General features: G+C 34.2%; 1 protein-coding gene across 2 annotated transcripts in view; it reads left to right on the forward strand.

Moving 5' to 3' along the window:
* MAP3K7 (mitogen-activated protein kinase kinase kinase 7) overlaps positions 1-18,069 on the forward strand; it is a 74,480-nt gene that overhangs the window by 35,657 nt on the left and 20,754 nt on the right. The window contains exons 9-13 of one of the 2 annotated variants that reach the window (XM_077750253.1): positions 2-83; positions 2,341-2,471; positions 3,102-3,231; positions 6,317-6,397; positions 16,375-16,439. In XM_077750253.1, the coding sequence (XP_077606379.1) occupies positions 2-83; positions 2,341-2,471; positions 3,102-3,231; positions 6,317-6,397; positions 16,375-16,439 (489 nt within the window). The remainder of the gene's footprint in view (position 1; positions 84-2,340; positions 2,472-3,101; positions 3,232-6,316; positions 6,398-16,374; positions 16,440-18,069) is intronic. The other variant, XM_077750255.1, reaches the window with a different exon arrangement.

Consider the following 18,069-nt stretch of genomic DNA (forward strand, 5'->3'; position numbering starts at 1 on the left):
GTACTTTCCAGGAGCAGATGAGCCATTACAGTATCCTTGTCAGTACTCAGATGAAGGACAGAGCAACTCTGCCACAAGTACAGGTAAATGGATAGATTAGAAGAGTAATAACCTAATTTTTTTGTGTCTCTGTTCCCATGAAATTATAATCAAGAGGCAGTGAGTGATGTCTCCGTTTGCATTTTAATTCCTTCATTTCATATGATTGACTGCAATTTGAGTTTCCGGGTGCATCATTCTTCATGAAGGTACCCAGATTAAAGAGTTTCTATAGACTTGCTTCCAAGTGTTAGAATTCTTACATAGTTACATATAAAAAGATGGGATATTGTATTGCTGGGAGTGTCATTCTTTATTTGAATAAAAAACATTTTTACACAGATACTGCTACATCAAAGAGTATTAGAAATTATTGTAAATATAAAAAACAATGTATTTCTTCATCATGAACACCCTACTTTTTGGTCTTTGTAGAAGAGTCTATAGAAACTCTTATTTAAGACTCTTAATTTTACTTCAAAGTTCCTTACTTTTCTAAATATCAAGTAGTAGTGAGATTGTAGTTTGTGATCATCAAAAAAGACTATAGAAATAACTCTCTTAGAAAAATTGTGCTTAAGATATGATATTTTAAGCATTCATTATTAATTAAAATTAAAAGGCTTATGTACGTATATACACAGTATTTATCCTGTACTTAAAATTGTATTTTATAGACAAATATTTTTACTGATCTATTTCCCCACCTTGAAAATAATTACATTTATTTTAATCTGATTTAATAGTTGTTCCCAAATTCCATTTTTACTGGAATCTTTTTAGTTGCTCTGAATTCTTAAGTGAACTTCTATAAAATTACATCATGTGTTTCTACTACTTCCAGACCCTTTCTCTGTTTAAGTGCTGTGATCTTCAGTCCTTTAATTCTTCTATTTACTGAGCCATAGTTCTCTTAGGTCCTTCCTTTCATCCTCCCTTCACTTAATTCCAGATAGTTATTACAATTTCTTGTCTTAAGCTTGTTTGGCTAAACGTGACACTCAGATTCCCCTTGCCTATAGCAGTGCAGCTGAATGTGGCTGGAGACGACACATGTTTACGGTCTTCAAATGCCTTAGTGATTTAGTGACGTTGGACACTTGTACCATATCTGTCTGTCTCCTCTCTCTGAGATGACTTAATTGTATACGTTAGCTTCTCTTCTCAAACTTCAAGCATCTCTTCGTCACTGTGTACTTCCAGCCAATCCTGTTTGCTATTTCTTTGAGAAAATTAGAGTAATCAGAAAAGCTTCTGGAAGCTGCCTTCCTACATCTGCCCACCTACCTGTATCAGTGCCTTCTGCTCTCTGTTCTCTTCTGTTATAATGGCTAAACTCTCCATGCTCTCACCAAAGGCAAGCCTGTCTGTTTGTGCACTATATCCCAATCCCTATACTGTTGAAAAACCAGAACTTACCAGCAGTTCTTCCCTCAGTTTCTTGCTTCATCAGTGTTAGTCATTCTATTGGAATCATTCCCAGGGCATATACAGTCCATACTTGCATTCTCTTAGCTTCCCTCTTCCCATTCTTTTTGTGTCCAGTCCATTGAGGCTTTTATCATACTACTCCAGAATTGCTCTTGACATGGTCACCAGTCGTCTCCACATAACTAAATTGAAATGAATGATTTTTTATCTTTTTTGACTTTCAGTAACATTTGACAGAGTTCATTACTCTCTCCTTCTATAGCACTTTCTTTAGTTGGTCTGCAGGATACCATAGTAGCCTGGATCTCATCTTCCATTTCTGGCCACTTTTTCTGATTGTTTCCTAACCTGGTTATTATTTTTTTTTTTATCTTCCCAACATTGAGCCTCTTTCACTTATTTCTCCTACTCACTTCATGATCTCATCTAGTATCATGATTTTATATACAGTCTGTTTGCTGATGTTTTGCTCCATCCCAGACCTGAACTTCGTATTCCTATATCTGACTACTTCCTTGATATCTAATAGGAAATCAAATTTATGTTTTCCAAACTAAACTTCTGGTAGTCCCTTCAAACTTACTATTCCCATTGTCATCACCATCTTAATAGCTACCCTGATTTACTAGCTCAGGCTAAGAACCTTAAAGTAAGTCATCCTTATACTATTAGAAGACTAATAAGCATTTTGGTTTCCTTTCTGTGCTATCCTTAAATTCCATTTAAAATGAATTTGTTTGGATATCTGAAAAGTCTTATTTTGTTCGTATTGATGTTTTGTTAGTTCAGAAAAGAATTTAAGTTACATATTATTGAATGAAGCATCTGTATTATTCCAACCTGTAGTTATAAATATTTCTGCTTTCCTAGGCTCATTCATGGACATTGCTTCTACAAATACCAGTAATAAAAGTGACACTAATATGGAGCAAGTTCCTGCAACAAATGATACTATTAAACGCTTAGAATCAAAATTGTTGAAAAACCAGGCAAAGCAACAGGTTTGTTTTATTACTAAAAGTAAAATTGTGTGGTGAACTTACTAGTAGTCATAACTTTATGCTAACTAAAATAAATTATTTACCATCTTCCATTATACAAGTGCTGAATCTTATTCTTGAAGCAGACAGATAAGAATGGAGACATAAAATGAGATTCTGCTACTATTTATTACCAATAAAATTGTTTTGTCTTCTAATGATGGCTGCCTTTGCCAATAGCGCAACTCCCTCCCTGTGATGTTCCCTAACTTTAATGGTTAAGTATATAAAATGTTTATTTCTTGGTTCTACTACCCAGTTAAAGAAGTTTGTCCTAAGTGTGCCATTTCATATTGTTCAGAATTATATTCTTGCTATTACTGGTTTAAAAGTATTTTAAGTAATGATTTTATTCATCTTACCTGATACATTTAGGTTAGTGAATAATTGTAGCATTTAACTCCCAACTCTAGTGACTGCTCTTTCTTAAAGGCAGTGTTTGTAGCTTGCTCTCCTTTAGAACTTCCCTTTGCCTTCAGAAAAGCACAGAATCTATAAGAATCTCAGTTGACATCTTCCTTCTCCTAGGCTGCCCAGGATTTTTAAATTTAAAGAATTTCAGTAATTCAAATTGACCTGTAATTTTAACAGAGTGAATCAGGACGTTTAAGCTTGGGAGCTTCCCGTGGGAGCAGCGTGGAGAGCTTGCCCCCCACCTCTGAGGGCAAGAGGATGAGTGCTGACATGTCTGAAATAGAAGCCAGGATTGCTGCAACCACAGGTAAAAAGGAAGTAGAAATCTGCAGAGGAGTGGAAAGAGTGGTTTCAGTTGTTTCAGGAGTGGGGATGTCAGGGGTTTTTTGTGTTATGAATTTTTTTAAAGCAGGAAGTAGTTCTTATAATATATTTCCTAAAATTATTTGGATCATAAATTATATTTTTATCAAATGTAATCTAGTTCAAACATGATCTCAAAATTTAAGTGGGAAATTGAGATTTTGCCAAAACCAGAATGTTTCAAAGGATTTTGAGTGATTCTACTAGAATTTGTGCTGACCTCACATCATGTCAAATATTTTGTTTTGAAATTAGCAAAAAAAGAATATACTATAGATCCAAGTATGATTTGGCATTAACCGTCTGTTCCTCCTCCTAAAAGCGATAGCAAAAATAGCTAAATTGGGTGTACCTAATTATAATATAAAAGATGATGGTAATTTTATTTAGTCTTTCAAAAGCTAGCATTTAAATTCTATTTTTTCAGTCCTTAAAATGATTAGTTACAGAAGGACTGGTTAGTACAAAAACAATTACAGTTGACTCTTGAACACTGTAGAGGTTAGGGGCATCAACCTGCCGTATAGTCAGAAATCCACATGCAACTTTTGACTCCCCCAGAACTTAACTACTAATAACCTACTGTTGACCTGAAGCCTTACCAATAATACAATTGCTGAACACATATTCTGTATGTTATATGTATTACATACTGTACTCTTATAATAAAATAAGCTAAAGAAAATGTTATTAAGAATATTATAAGGGAAATACATTCATAATACTGTACTGTATTTTTAATGTTTTATTTCTGAGAGAGAGACAGCATGAACAGGGGAGGGTGAGAGAGAGAGGGAGACACAGAATCTGAAACAGGCTCCAGGCTCTGAGCTAGCTGTCAGCACAGAGCCTGATGCGGGGCTTGAACCCACAAACCGTGAGATCATGACCTGAGCTAAAGTCGATGCTTAACCGACTGAGTCAACCAGGCGCCCCTATACTGTATTTTTTTAGTCACATATAACTGGATACATGCAGTTGAAACCCATGTTGTTCAAGGGTCAATTGTATATGTTTTGTTACCTGAATGAACTTGTAACCTTCTTTCTAACCAGGTTTTAGTTTAGTAATGGGGGTTTAAATTGTTTTCTTTCCAATTCTTCTAGGAGTAGAGGGGAGCTAATCATAAAAGTAAATACATTTCTTCTGTGGAAAATGTGGAAATGTAAACAAAGAAAAAAAATAATTTTCTATAATTGTCCCACTCAGAGATAAGCACTTAACAATTTTATATATTTACCTCTGGTCTTTTAACCATATATGTGTATACATATGTATTTTCATGTATATTAGCATATATATTTTTTAACTTAGCTAACCAGGTTTGTGTGTTTTTGTTTTTATTTTTAGGTCTTTTTCTCATTTTTTTGTCTAAATAGAATATTCTCAATTTGTGTGGAGCTCTTTTCAAAAAGAAGTTTTCCAGAGGAATGTCATTTTTGTACTTGTCTTTATCTGATAATGATCACTGACTATATCAGCATTAGACTCAGTTAGATATAACAGAATATTCAAAATGGCTATGTGTTTAACACCTAAGCTTTTTTTTTTTTTCCGCACACATAAAGAAATTTGAAGGTAGGCTCTGTGATCATTAGGCAACTGAGCTTCTCTGTCTCTGCCACAAGCCATATTGTGTGGCTTCTCTCCTCAAGGTTAGCTTGTTGTGTAGAGTAACTATTATAATTTCAGTCATCACATGCACAGTCCAGGCAGCAAGAAAGGCGAATTAGGGGAAGATCAAAAGGTATATGCCCAAGCTCTTTCAAAGATCTTTACCAGAACGTCCCCTTAACAACTTCCATATGGATGCCTTTGGCCATCATAATGTAGTCAGATGCCTGCAAGGGAAAGAAGGATCTGGGATCTTTATCTTGCTGCCCTGAATAAAGTCAGGATTCTGTTGCTAAGAAAGGTGGAAAAGATAGAGATTGGCAGGGGACTAGGAGTCTCTGCCACAGGGATGAATCTTCATAAAGGATCAAGTTGAATGGATCTCAGTAGCTACTTACAAGTGTTCCTGGTCTCTATGAGTCACAAGTGTTTTTCTGTCGAGTGAGGGCATCTCAGTGTAGTGTCAGATGAATAGTGCACGCAGTGACATACCTTCACACTTGGGAACTTTTCTCACTTCAGGGATATCATTCAAGTTAGATCTGCTAAGTAATGATGGTTACCTTAAAATAAGTGGTATTATTATAATATTTTATTTTTGCTAGTGTCAATTTTCTAGTCAGGTACTGATTTATAATTATTCTTTACAGAAATGATATTTCACTAGGTAAAAAACAACCACACACATTTAGATTATCTCACCCTCTCTAAATGTAGAATAGATGCTGTTGAACATCGACTGAATTTATACAATTCAGACTTTTTAATGAATTGTCTTACAATGAAAGATTTGAATTCTCCAGCTTTTAACACTATTCACATTTAATGGGAATGCACCTTGGACTTTAGACACTACAGTAAAGATTCAGTTTAATAGAAGTATGTGTAAATATTTATATTTATAAAAGCATATGCATTTCATTCTTTGAGTCAATAATTACTATTTAATCACCAAATTTTACTTTATAGCACACTTCAAGAAACATCTGTCTGGAACATATATTCTTGTATTTGTGTAATTAAAACAAATAATGGCAGCTTATTTCTTTTTAACTCCTCTCTCCCTTCCCACTTTCATCCTAGCCCACCATCGCTTATCAGTGATTTCACTTAGGTAGATTGTTTCTATGAACATGTTTGAAGTTTAGCTTCCTCATTACCTTGCAGCTTTGTCTCTGTCCTTTTTTTTTTTCTTGCTAAATAAAACCAGTATGTGACACATCTTTATTGATAGTTTTCTCCTAAGTCACGCCTTTTCCAAGCATGGATGAAAAGTTAGATAGTCCTGCATGCCATTCTGCATGAAGTATTATTAACATAACTATTTGAAAATTATTCTGTTTTTATAGTTAATCATTTTCTGTGTTACTGTTTGTGGTTGTTTGCATGTATACTGTATATATATGTTTTTGCAGCCTATTCCAAGCCTAAACGGGGCCACCGTAAAACTGCTTCATTTGGCAACATTCTGGATGTCCCTGAGATCGTCATATCAGGTATCCAAGACCACCTGAGTTGGTCTAATAGCTGTGGGACCGGAAAAATGATCCCTGGTACTTATAAAATGCTTCTTGCTCCAATCTTTATAGGATATGAAAATAGACACCTGCATACAGTAACTAGGAAGACAAATTGAAAACTATACATTTATATACAATGAAGCAGAGTTGACAGGATACCTTAAATCTCCAAAGAGGAGAGTAAACTAGAAGGCAAAGTAAACCTTTTCACAGAAGAGAGAAAACTAGCCCAGAATTCTGCCAAATTCCTCCCTGCTTTTAAATGAGCATGTGAGCTGAACCAAGACTTTTATTTTCACCCAGCAGAAAGAGGAAACAACTATTTAAAAATATTTGATGTCCTGGGCTCCTTTCCTTCCTTGGTTTCTCATTTTTGGACTCTGTGTAGGCTTATTTTCCAAGCCTCTTTCTATTGGTAGTAAGTGAAATATTGAGAAAAGAGAATTCCTAAATACCATGTTGCCTTAACATAGAAATTGAAACAAAATAAAACTAAATGAGATTTGCCGTTTTGCATGGTGTCTTGCCAAAGAATCATGGTCAGTTCTGATTCTTTTGTGTTATTAGGAGAATCTTTTTGCAAATTACATGTTTTTATACCTAAGTCACACGTGGTACTTCAGTGTCTTAAATTGGTAAGTTGCTTTTATTTTTTATGGTGATAATCTCATAGATTAACCTAAATCACCATTTTGGATAGAAATTTAAATGGCATATGTGACCTTCAGCATCGGTTAATATATGTCATCAAAATGACCCTTTATTGGGGCACCTAGGTTGCTCAGTCAGTTAAGCATCCTACTCTTGATCACAGTTCAGGGTTCGTGAGATCGAATTCCATGTCAAAATCTGTGCTGATTCTCTTTCCTTCTCTCTTTGCCCCTCCCCAGCTCATGTGCACGTGCCCTCACTCCCCCCGTCAAAATAAATATATAAACTTAAATATATATATCTCTTTTGTATTTATTCCTCTGCTTTAGATTTTCCTCCACCTCTTTCCCAAAAAGAAATACACAATTTTCCCCACACACATTCATAGATGTGATTTTGGTGAATTCTTCAGCACTGTGTACATTGCTTGTGATTGTACTTCTAGCATAGTATTGTAGTTGAATACCTAGAAGTCTTTTTCTCCTTTAGTAAAATGAAAACAGAATAGAGACCATGTCTTTGTTGCTTATTATTGATTGTATCAGCAGTTATCTGGCACCGTGCCTCACTCATTGTGTTTAATAAATATGTGCCTATTAAATGAATAAACTATTATTTACCTCCTATGGCTAGGAACTAGGATACATATAAAATCTGTATAAATTATAAATATGTATAAAACAAATTACACAATTCTTAGGAGGCATTTTGTCTGTATAAAACTGTATTAGAGTAATTAATGTTTATTCTTTCAAAGTGATTTATAATACCACTCTTGCTGTTCAGAGAAGAGTTAACCCAATTCTCACATAGTCATTTTATTTATTGAATCGTGGCCTGCTTACAAAATTAACTTGTGATCATTTTACCTCCATACTGTAAGGTGCTATGTTTAAGGGAATAATATTTTGACTAAAAAAGTGGCAATATTTAAACTTTTAAACTGTAATTATCATGAATGTTTGAGTGAATCAGGAGAACTTAGGCAAATGGTCATATAATCTTTATCCAATGCTTATAAGTAAGCATTAAGAACAAATACACATACAATGAATGATGTAGCCAGTACTGTACAAAATGAGGGAGAATGAAGAGAAAGAATAGTCTGGATGATTTTCAACCAGGGTGAGTTTGCCCCCTAGGGGATATTTGGCAATATTTTCCAAAATGGAAACATTTTTGGTTGTCACAACTGGCAGGTGACATATAGTAGGCAGGAGCCCAGGATGCTGCTAAACATCCTACAGTGTAGCAGACAATCTTGCACAGGCCGAGAATTATCCAGCCTAAACTGTCAACAGTGCCAAGGGTGAGAAACCCTGGTTTCACATAGATGTCCTGTGTGACTGTAAAGTAGTTTAAATAAAGTACATTATCTTAATTGATGTCCATAGCTATCTTATAACTGAGTTACCAGATAAAAGTATAGCCATTTTACAAATGAGGAACTTTGATCAAATGGGTTTTGTGTGGTTTTCCCAGAAACACATAGCTAGGGTCCCAACTTAGGTCTGACACCAAATCACATCCATTTTCTCCTCTCTTGTTTGAGTCAGAGAAGATAGAGCAGTTCTGCCTTGCTCCTCTTTAGTGTTCACATTGTAGAGAGCTCTTTGGCCACTAGACCCTCTTTTATGATAACTGAGTCTTTATAGAGTCAGGAAACTTTAATTCTGCTCTTAATTGCCAGAGCAACAATGCTGTTCAAATAGAAATGGTATTCATTAATACATTTTATTCAATATTCTTGTTGATTTTTCCCTCCAGATATCCAAATATTAACCTAAGCAGCTTCACTTTCTTTAATGAAAGAATATAAGCACTAGAATTACTACAATTGGACATAAAAGCCAAACATTAATGTGTTCTTATGTTTATTTTTAAATTAAATTAAATATAAAAATATAACCCATGCTTTAGGAATATTTCAAATGTCTTACATAGCCATTTTAATAAAAAGGAGGGTGGATACTTAATTCCCAAAATTTCTTAGAACCTTCTAGAATTTTTTCCCCTTCAGAGTCAGTTTCCCACAAGTTCTGTATGGTATTACAGTGTCTCTTGATATACCCAATCTGGTATTCATTAGCACTAGATCCCAGGTGTAAGCATTTTTTTAAAATAGAGATATATATATATTTTTTATCTTATCTGTTATGAATAAGTAGTTTGAATAATACTTTCCTTTGGCCAAGTGCAGTATATTGAGTCTGTTGTACTTCTTGGAATAAACTACCTCTTTTTCTTTTTTAATTCTGATTTTATTTTTTTTAAGTTTATAATTTTGACAGAGAAAAAGAGTGAGAGAGAGTACGTGAGCCAGGTATGAGCAGAGAGAGAGGGAGGATCCTAAGCAGGCTCCACGCTGTCAGATTAGAGCCTGATGCAGGGCTTGATCCCACAAAACATGAGATTGTAACTTGAGCCAAAACCAAGAGTTGGATGCTTGACTGAGCTACCTAGGTGCCTCTTAACTGCCTCTTTTAGTAAATGCTCACTTAAGTATCACAAAAATTCTTATGTGTACCTATTGGCAATGTACAAATCTATCTTTTTATTTTTTTTAATGTTTTGTTTATTTTTGAGACAGAGACCGTGTGAGTGGAGAAGGGGCAGAGAGAGTGGGAGACACAGAATTCGAAGAAGGCTCCAGGTTCTGAGCTGGTAGCACAGCCTGATGCAGGCCTTGAACTCACGAATTGTGAGATCATGACCTGAGCCAAAGTTAGACGTTTAACCATCTGAGCCACCCAGGCGCCCCCAAATCTATTTTTTTTAAAGTGTGTGTTGCTTTTTGAATTTTTTAAAAAGTTGCCAAGCTTTTAAAATTGTAAAATACACACTATTAAAGAATTTTTTTTTAAATACATCTTTATAGTGACTAAAATCCCTAATGTAGTCACAGGTAAACAAATTCAAATCATGTTCTTTGCTTGTTCTTCAACAGTATTTTATACTTGGCCATCATTCAAATGAGGAAGAGCAACCAACCTATGGCTAACATTTATTAATTTAGTAGTCACTCAGATCATGCAGAAATGGACCTTTAATACCTCAGGAGTTCCTATGGATCAAGCTACACATTTTTCTATACCTTTTCTGCATTGACCCTGGCTCTGAAGAAGTATCGGCAAAGTTTGATGTAGATAACTGTCCTTCTAATTTTTCACTGCCCACAAAGAGTGGCTATAGGTCAGTCTGGCTTTTTATTCCCAAGCAAGACACATAGGTAAAAGCAGATTACCGATAGAGCATCACATTTTGCTAATTCATTTGTGGTAAAGGTCCTGCCAAGTAAAGCTTGCTACCTAAGCAAGCAAATGTTAAGTATGGAAGTTTCTTGTTAGGGGTGCCTGGGTGGCTCACTCACTCAGTTAAGCATCCACCATTGGCTCAGGTCGTGATCTCACAGCTCCGGGGTTTGAGTCCCGCATCGGGCTCTGTGCTGACAACTCAGAGCCTGGAGCCTGCTTCAGATTCTGTGTCTCCCTCTCTCTCTGCCCCTCCCCCACTCATTCTCTCTCTCTCTCTCTCTCTCTCTCTCTCTCAAAAATAAATAAACATTAAAAAAGGAAACTTCAATATTAAAAAAGTTTCCTGCTCAAGATTTAAACTGTCGGACTTACCATTTTTTAATATATTTGTTCATTGAAAATTATAAGCTGATATATTGAAATGAGCTTTGAGAAGAGTATGTAGGCTTTCTAAAATGTTTTCCACTAAAACTTGAAGTTTTAAATTTGTTTTAATGTTTTTTAATTTATTTTTGAGGGAGAGAGAAACTGCAAGCAGGCAAGGCACAGGGAGAGAGAGAGACGGAATCTGAAACAGGCTCCAGGCCTTGAGCTGTCAGCACAGAGCCTGACGTGCGGCTTGAACTCACAAACCGTTAGATCATGACCTGAGCCAAAATCAGATGCTTAAATGACTGAGCCACAGGTGCCCCAAAACTTGAAGGTTTAAAAAGCATAATTCTTCCTCCCTTTTAGCCACTACATTTTGATTTGTATTATTTTTATTTGAAAAAAGGTGAATTAGATTGCTTTAAATTTGCTAATTTTTTCCTCTAAGATTTTAATTATATTAATATCCATAATTCACTAATATTCATAATTTACCAATATTAATATTAATTATGAAATGTGAAACTATATAAATATATTCTGATAATAACATATACTGGTGTTAGGATACCTAAATTTTACATTTCTTTCAAAAATCCAGATGTCCAAGATAAACATGTAAAATGTCAAAAGGTTATACAACAGGAGCAATAGCCTTCTCCCCATCTAAAGCATGGAGTAAGATGTGGTACCTGGGTGGCTCAGTCAGTGTCTGACTTCAGCTTAGGTCTTGATCTCATAGTTTGTGAGTTTGAACTGCATGTCAAGCTGTGTGCTGGCAGCTCAGAGCCTGGAACCTGCTTCAGATTCTGTGTATCCCTCTCTCTCTGCCCCTTCCCCACTTGCACTCTGTGTCTCTTTCAAAAACTGAATAAATATTTTAAAATTTTTTTAAAAAATAAAGCATGGAGTAGGAGACTGATAGTTAATGCAAATTTTGTTCGTGGCTCTAGCTTTGGTAATCAGAAAAGATGAGCAGTTCTTTTCTGGAGTCCTTGTGTAAGTAGTTAAAGCACTTAAGGAAATCAACTGTGATAATGTATTTTGAAAGCCACTGGAAAAGATACTATCAAATCTATACATATGTATACCACCTGTAAAAGATTTAATTGAAGCATTAGTCTTCTATTTCTATTCTATTCTTCTTCCTTTTGTAATATGAAATTCATTACTCATAGTTATACCAGATTGATTGCTACCCTAAAATGATATATGTTTTTAGTATGTGACTTACAAAAAGTAAATTTTTCCACATAAACAATTTTTATGCTGTTTTACTCGGTACTTCTGAATTTCTTAGCTCAGACTAAATTATAGAGCTTGAGTTCATTTTAAACACTTGAAAATTCTCAGTTATTCTGTATGTAAGAATTGCCTTAATGTGCTATTTTTTTTTAATTTTTTTTTAGTGTTTTATTTATTTTTGAGAGAGACAGCATGAGTAGGGGAGGGTCAGAGAGAGAGAAAGGCACAGAATCTGAAGCAGGCTCCAGGCTCTGAGCTGGCAGCACAGAGCCCGACACGGGGCTTGAACCGACAAACCGTGAGATCATGACCTGAGCTGAAGTCAGACGCTTAATTGACTGAGCCACCCAGGCTCCCCTGAGAGCCTTGAACAGCAGTACTTTTGTGTAGCATACCTATTTTAAGGCTAAAGTACTATGGCATAACATTATAGAATCATAGAATGCTTTGACCAAAGATGATTTTCTGTCTTGCATACTTTTCTTAAGGATATAATAAATAATAAAGAAGATTGAATATACAATGTTCTTTAGTCAGTCATATGAAATGTTTTTTGCCCAGTTCACTGAAGAGCCTGAACTTAATTGGTATTTTTTGTTTCTAATACTCTTCTTAAAGCTGAAAGATCAGGCTCTGAGCTTATAGCTCTGAACCTGGAACCTGCTTCAGATTCTGTGTTTCCCTCTCTCTCTGCCCTTCCCCCACTTGCGCTCTATCTCCCTCTCTCAAAGATTAACACTAAAAATTTTTTTTTAACTTTTTAAGAGTGAAATTTTAGGTGTCCTTACGATTTCAGCTGCATTTAATATCAAAAACTTAATGAATATTCACTTTTAATTTCAATCAGACATATTTAGTTCTATATTAGTTGCTTTTCAAGAATATGATGAGTAGTTAGGTAGAATAAAAGGAGTATGGAAAAGCCCAAACATATTTAACAAAAATAAATGGGTAGTTGAGTTTCTAATACTGATGTAAAGTTTTTCTCTTCTAAAAGTTTCAAATAGCTTAGGTAGTTGGCAAACAGGTGTGGGGGGGGGGAGGTGCAGTAAAGGCTTTGTAGAATGTTGGACACCTGGAAGTTGATATTATTCAAGGACACTTAGGCACCATTTTGCTTTCTCCCATTAGGATAAGAATATAACATTTCTAATAATGTATTTGGCTCAAGAACCTGTAGATACTAATATAAACATTCTTTTAACTGTAAGTATGTAAATTATTGATGCAGTTTTTCCCCCTGAATAGTGTAGTGCTGATGTGAAGAAACAGTGAGATAAAAAGAAAAGTAAACTTTTCTAAATCTTTCAAGTTCCTACCTTGGACATACGGTGTCATTAGCAGCTGTAAACCTTTGAATTTGGAGATTCTGAGGTCCAAGGAAAGCTATGCAGAAATATACCTGCTTCTCCATGTGTAGCCACCTCACCTTCAATAAAATTCTGTATTTGTGCCTAATTAAATAGGGAAGTTCATCTAACCAACCCTAAAGAGAATGCTTAGGTAGTCTTTTTTACATATTGTATCAAGATCACTATTTGTAATCTAAAAAATTGAACTCTAACCTAATAAAAGGTGGTTTATTAGAAAGCAAAACTCATCAGTAATAAATACTTTCCTTTAATAGGAGGAAAAACACCCACCCTGAAGGGCTTGCTTTCTAAGGAATAAGCCAGAATCTGTTGAAATAAGTAAAAGAATATGAAATTTGTGGCAGCCTAAATGAGAACATATATTTTTAAATTACATATTCAGTTTACCATGAAGCGGTGATATAATGTTGCAGTGTAGTGCTATACAATTTTTTAAAATATTATGTATTTTACACATCAAGAGAACAGTGTCCCACAGTTTTTAATATTCAAAATGTTTGAACCTCAAATTTTCCAACATTTGGTTAGATGTCTCCAGGAAAATGTAGTGATGATTTTTACATGAAAAGAGTCTTCAGGAAGTTTGGGAAATAGAAAAATAAGAGTAGTTAAGATGAAGAAAACCATGTGTTTACTTAAATCCATAAGAAAAGCCACAGGAATGGCTATCTGGGAAAGACTCTGTTCAAATACCAGTTCAGGAAATATGTTGTACTTATAAGAGCAGCTTTTTGAAGAGATAGATTCTGTTTTTGTGACATTATTATATAAACAGCTGAATTGACCTATAAATTATTTCACCTACCCTTTCTTTTTTTGGGAAAGATGGGGAATGGAAGTCTTATGATGCGCTAGGGATGTAGTGTTCCTTTTGTTGATGTTACTCAGAAAAGTTGTTCTAAAAAAGATCATTTGTTCTCTATCAGAAGTCATAAAAGTTCCAGAATTTATTACACAGTGAATACTCAGGACATCATTAGCAGGTTTCAGATTCCTTATTCCTGCATCTGTTGACATCATATTGGCCCTCGATTCTACTTCTTTTTTCATTTATACTACCATGTGTAATATAGGTATGCACATTTCAAAGAGCCATGAAAAAAAAGGTAAAATAAGAGTTTCTAATCTTTAGTTGCAAAAAGAATTCAGCAACAAGTTCAATCTACTGAGAACAAACCCAGTGTTCATTTGCAATAATAGTTTTATTTTTTTACATTCATATTTCTAAAACTTAAAAAATTAATATTGGAGCAACAAGTATTTGTTGATTGCAGTCCTTCTTTGCTTTGTGTAAACTATTTGCCAGATGGTTTCTGCCATGGTTATGCTAATTAAAATGCATTGCCTAATATTGCTTGCTTTGACTCATATTGTAGCTTGAAGATTTCTCATTTCAGGCATTTGTTAACTATGTCACCTCTTATTTACCCTACTTCTTAAAAGTTTTTATTCCCCTTCCTTCTACCCTTCTCCCCTAGTTTTGAGTTGTTTTTGTTGTTATTGTAATGGTGATGTAATGATTTTTAGACACATGTGCTGGGTGGTTCCCGAGATTCACAAATGTTGCTAATCTGAAAAGAGAATTCCAGACACTTTTACAAGCCTGTCTCATCTAAGCTAATTTTAGAATGATTGTGTTGAATGAAATGTGCCTAAAATTGCTTATTACTCATGGTGGTGGGATCTTTCTGTCCTCGGGAAAAGGGGGTAGTTAAAAATTATCACAAAAGTATCTTAGTGTGCCTGATTCAATAAATGTGCTATTTTTTTGTTATTTTAATTTGTATTTAAGAGTTGGAACTTAGAATAAAATGAAATTTGGAGTAAATTTGAGCTAAAGTTATGCAAAGAATTCTAAAGCATAGCTTAAAATGAAAAGAAGTGATGTTGTCCTTATAAATTTGAGTGTGGCTATAAACCTGGATTTTTATGCTTACTGCACATATTACTGTATTAAACATTATTCTATTGTAAGGTCCTTTAGTTTACATGCAAAATAATAATGGAGTCACATGGATTAAGATGCTAAATTATATTGCTGATTGGTTTAAAATAAAATACTTAGGATTAAAGAAATATAAAATTTTAAGAACAAATTCTGTCTGCTAATCAGGCCAAAATTGTTAAGGTGCATTTTCTGAGTGCTGCCTACTAGCTAAGAAATTATGTAATACAGCTTTCAGAGTCTAAAGAATTTTTAGTATTGTGTCAGCTGTTAGAATATTTTGGTGTTTCCTTTTAGACAGCTGATCTCTCATCTTAGAATATACCATATAAACATCCCTATTCCCAAATAACAGTGCTGAGTGAAGCTATTGCTTAATTCATTCTATTTTGCGGAAGACTTATATTTGTGGAATTTTTTCATAAACTGATTTTTAGATTAAATTATTACTTGCATGGAAGTTCCTAAAGCAGGATTAACACAATAGCCCATTTCAACAAGCTGTGTATTTGAGATTGTAATGAGAGTCCTTGATTTTCAGTAGGAAATTAAGAGCTGTTCACCAATAATAAATTACTAGATTCTGACAAAGACTAATGGGATTAAGTAAGTGTGATTCGGTAAAATAAGTTTAAGCCTAAGCATCCTTTTTGGCCTTGAATGAACAAGGTACTGCTGCTGTTGGTTAAAGTCAGTCACATCATACAACCTGCTGGCTAGTTGTCTTGCTGTAGAAACTGTAACGTAAGACCCTTGAAATAGATGCCATCATCAGCCCCAGCCCACAAGCATTTATCTATTTAAATACATGACAGAAGATGGTGCAAGAGAGTTCAGCAGCTATTTGTGTGGTAGGAGTGGTTATTGTATTAGAACCTACTTTATTGTAGACCAGCAACTTTTGAGTTAAAACTCTATAGCTGTTTCTCTTCCTTTCCTTACATCATTCTCTCCTTTTTTTTTTTAAACAATAAACTCACTTAATTATTTTTCCCACATTTTGTATAGATCCAAGGAGCAACAAATTCCAACTTCCTTCGTAGCAGTAGCAATCTTGTTATCTGTTTGAACAGATCTCAGTATTCTACTTTTTTTTTTTTTTTAATCTTTTAAAAGGCAACGGACAGCCAAGACGTAGATCCATCCAAGACTTGACTGTTACTGGAACAGAACCTGGTCAGGTAAGACTTAAAATTTGAATTCTCTGTCTTTGAAGAAGAATAATGGGCAGAATTCAAGAATTAACTATAATAAATATACTCTGCAAAAGTAGTTTTATGAGTTGACCTAAAATTGTGGTAGAGAAGTTCATTAGCACTTGAATTTAAATACTTGGGAGAAAAGTATAGATACCATTATTAGTTTAACTTGAAGGACAATTTTTCAAAGTAGATTGATTAATTCAATAGTGTTCCAAGTATATTATATGGTTTTTATATAAGATTTAATAAGGAAACATCAACTTTGTAATTTAATTTGTCATTATCTTTGTCCTCTAATGTGAATCATAGTGTCTCCTTTCTACTAATAAGGTCAAACAGATTTTTTTTAGCAATTATTTTACTAAATGTTTTTTACTAATTATTTTACTATGATTACTAATACTAATAAATATTTCCCCAATAAAATGTCACTCCTGTAGCCTCACATAAGGCACTAACATACTTAGATGACTGTAACATCTTTTAATTTTTGTCATATCCACTGGATTTATGTTTTTGTGAAATGTGCTTAAGACTATTTACTAACCAGATGAATAAATTCTAGAAAGGCTTCTATCACAATTGTTAAGGTTTTCTTCATCTTACATTTCTGGATGCTCTTCTAAACTCCTCTTACCTTTTTATTACATTCGTTCAAAATGATCCAGACAGTGCTATAACTTAAACCATTACTGACTTGTACAGACTTTTAACCAACAAGTATATAAAAGTAGTAGCTCAGCCATTGTTGTTTCTGTTACTCAGGATCAGTAGACTTGACATACATAATTTATATGATATTTTTAAAATGAATGAGAATTACAAGGTATTTGTTAATGTGTTTTCAGTTGTGTTCAAATAGATTTTATGAGTACAGCATACATCTGAAGTAACGAAAATACCACATTATGGTCCATATTTATGCAAAATTATAAGATTATATATTATAAACTAAGTGGTTTAACTTACAGTAAAATGTACAGGTACTTTTCATTCTAGAAAGGTGTTTTAGTATTTTATTTTTATAAATCTTTAAATTTTAGAGAATCTTTGTAGTCATTAATAAAAATTTGAAAGCTCTTTATAGCCATCAACTTAACTAACAAAAACCACTTGAAATATTTAAATGGTAAAGAACTTTGATCTTCATTTATATCTGGAAATACTTTTATTTCTCGCAATGCCTATACACATACATAGATGCATCATACATATATGCTAATTTATTATATATGATATTAATTAACCCTAGATCTGAAGGTATTATAAATGAATACATTTTATTTCATTTATTTAATGGCTTTTTCAGTATTTTTGCTTTTATGAAACTCCAGAACTTTTGTATGAAATTTCCCACTTTCTCCCCCTCAAATATATCAAGTATTAATGAGGGCATTTCATAACAGATAGTTTGGCATCTGGTATTTGCTTTGATTCCTTAGAGGCTTGATGAGCTCAGCCTTTTAAACTCTGTTTACTATTGCCATTGATATTCCAGTTATGAGAAACCCTAGCCAAGTGTTCTCCCTTCGACTGGGAATTCTCAGCCTGCTCTAAGGCAATTCAGGAGCATCTGCTCGTGCAAGTGCTTTTCTCTGTACTCTATGGT

Source organism: Crocuta crocuta, unplaced genomic scaffold (genome assembly GCF_008692635.1).
Source record: "Crocuta crocuta isolate KB4526 unplaced genomic scaffold, BGI_CrCroc_1.0 scaffold9, whole genome shotgun sequence".
Lineage (NCBI taxonomy): Eukaryota > Metazoa > Chordata > Mammalia > Carnivora > Hyaenidae > Crocuta > Crocuta crocuta.